This window comes from Penaeus monodon, chromosome 25 (genome assembly GCF_015228065.2).
Source record: "Penaeus monodon isolate SGIC_2016 chromosome 25, NSTDA_Pmon_1, whole genome shotgun sequence".
Lineage (NCBI taxonomy): Eukaryota > Metazoa > Arthropoda > Malacostraca > Decapoda > Penaeidae > Penaeus > Penaeus monodon.
The window spans coordinates 34266649-34267520 of NC_051410.1; the positions used below are offsets into that span (position 1 = coordinate 34266649).

The 872-nt window shown below is 36.4% G+C and overlaps 1 protein-coding gene across 1 annotated transcript in view; it reads left to right on the plus strand.

Moving 5' to 3' along the window:
• Positions 1 to 872, plus strand: part of LOC119589164 (DNA topoisomerase 2-like) — a gene marked incomplete in the record, with an annotated part of 20493 nt that overhangs the window by 9694 nt on the left and 9927 nt on the right. The window contains 1 exon segment of the mRNA XM_037937751.1: positions 505 to 752. Coding sequence (XP_037793679.1) covers positions 505 to 752 — 248 coding nt within the window.

Below are 872 nucleotides of genomic sequence, written 5' to 3' on the forward strand. Positions count from 1 at the left end.
TTATTTTTTAGGATAGTTGATTTACAATTCATGATGTTTAAATCACTTAAAGTATTAACGGTATGATACTTTATTAGTGATTATTTATTTACCTATTTTCCATACTTTGGGTATAGTTTCCCCACCTTGAACCTGTTATAACTGCTTATATTCATCTCTGCACCTAGAGACTTGAAGGGCACAATTAGGTTGCTGTGCTTTCTTATGTCAGTTACTCTGTCCATCCTGTCCTTTAGCAGATAGGCATGATAGCTAGTGATGATTTAACTTCAGCACATCCCACACCAGTACTCCCCCTTTCAGCATTCTGTCCAACCAAAAGAAAATGGTTAGAAAAGATGCCAGACATGTACTTGTGGGTGGCGTTACCAGTCATTCACTCTTAGATATTCTCCATACATACTACTTACATACTAAAAATATCCTGCTCCTCTTCACCTTATTTCTTTAAAAAACTGATATAGGAAAACTAAAAGACAATAAAGCAGTAACTTTCATTTACAGGTCCTCTTCACTTGTTTAAAACGAAATGACAAACGTGAGGTAAAAGTAGCTCAGTTGGCTGGCTCAGTTGCAGAACATTCAGCATACCACCACGGTGAAGCATCTCTCATGTCAACCATCATTAACTTGGCTCAAAATTATATTGGGTCAAACAATATCAATTTACTCCAGCCCATTGGTCAGTTTGGTACTAGACTGCAGGGAGGCAAGGATCATGCCAGCCCTCGATACATCTTCACAATGTTGAGGTACAGTATTTTGAGCAAAAACATTTACTGAATGCACACAACTTCAAATTTTTTCATTGATTTGTTAATTAATTTTACAAAGTATCACACAGCTGGTATATGATATATTGCTTTTATTGC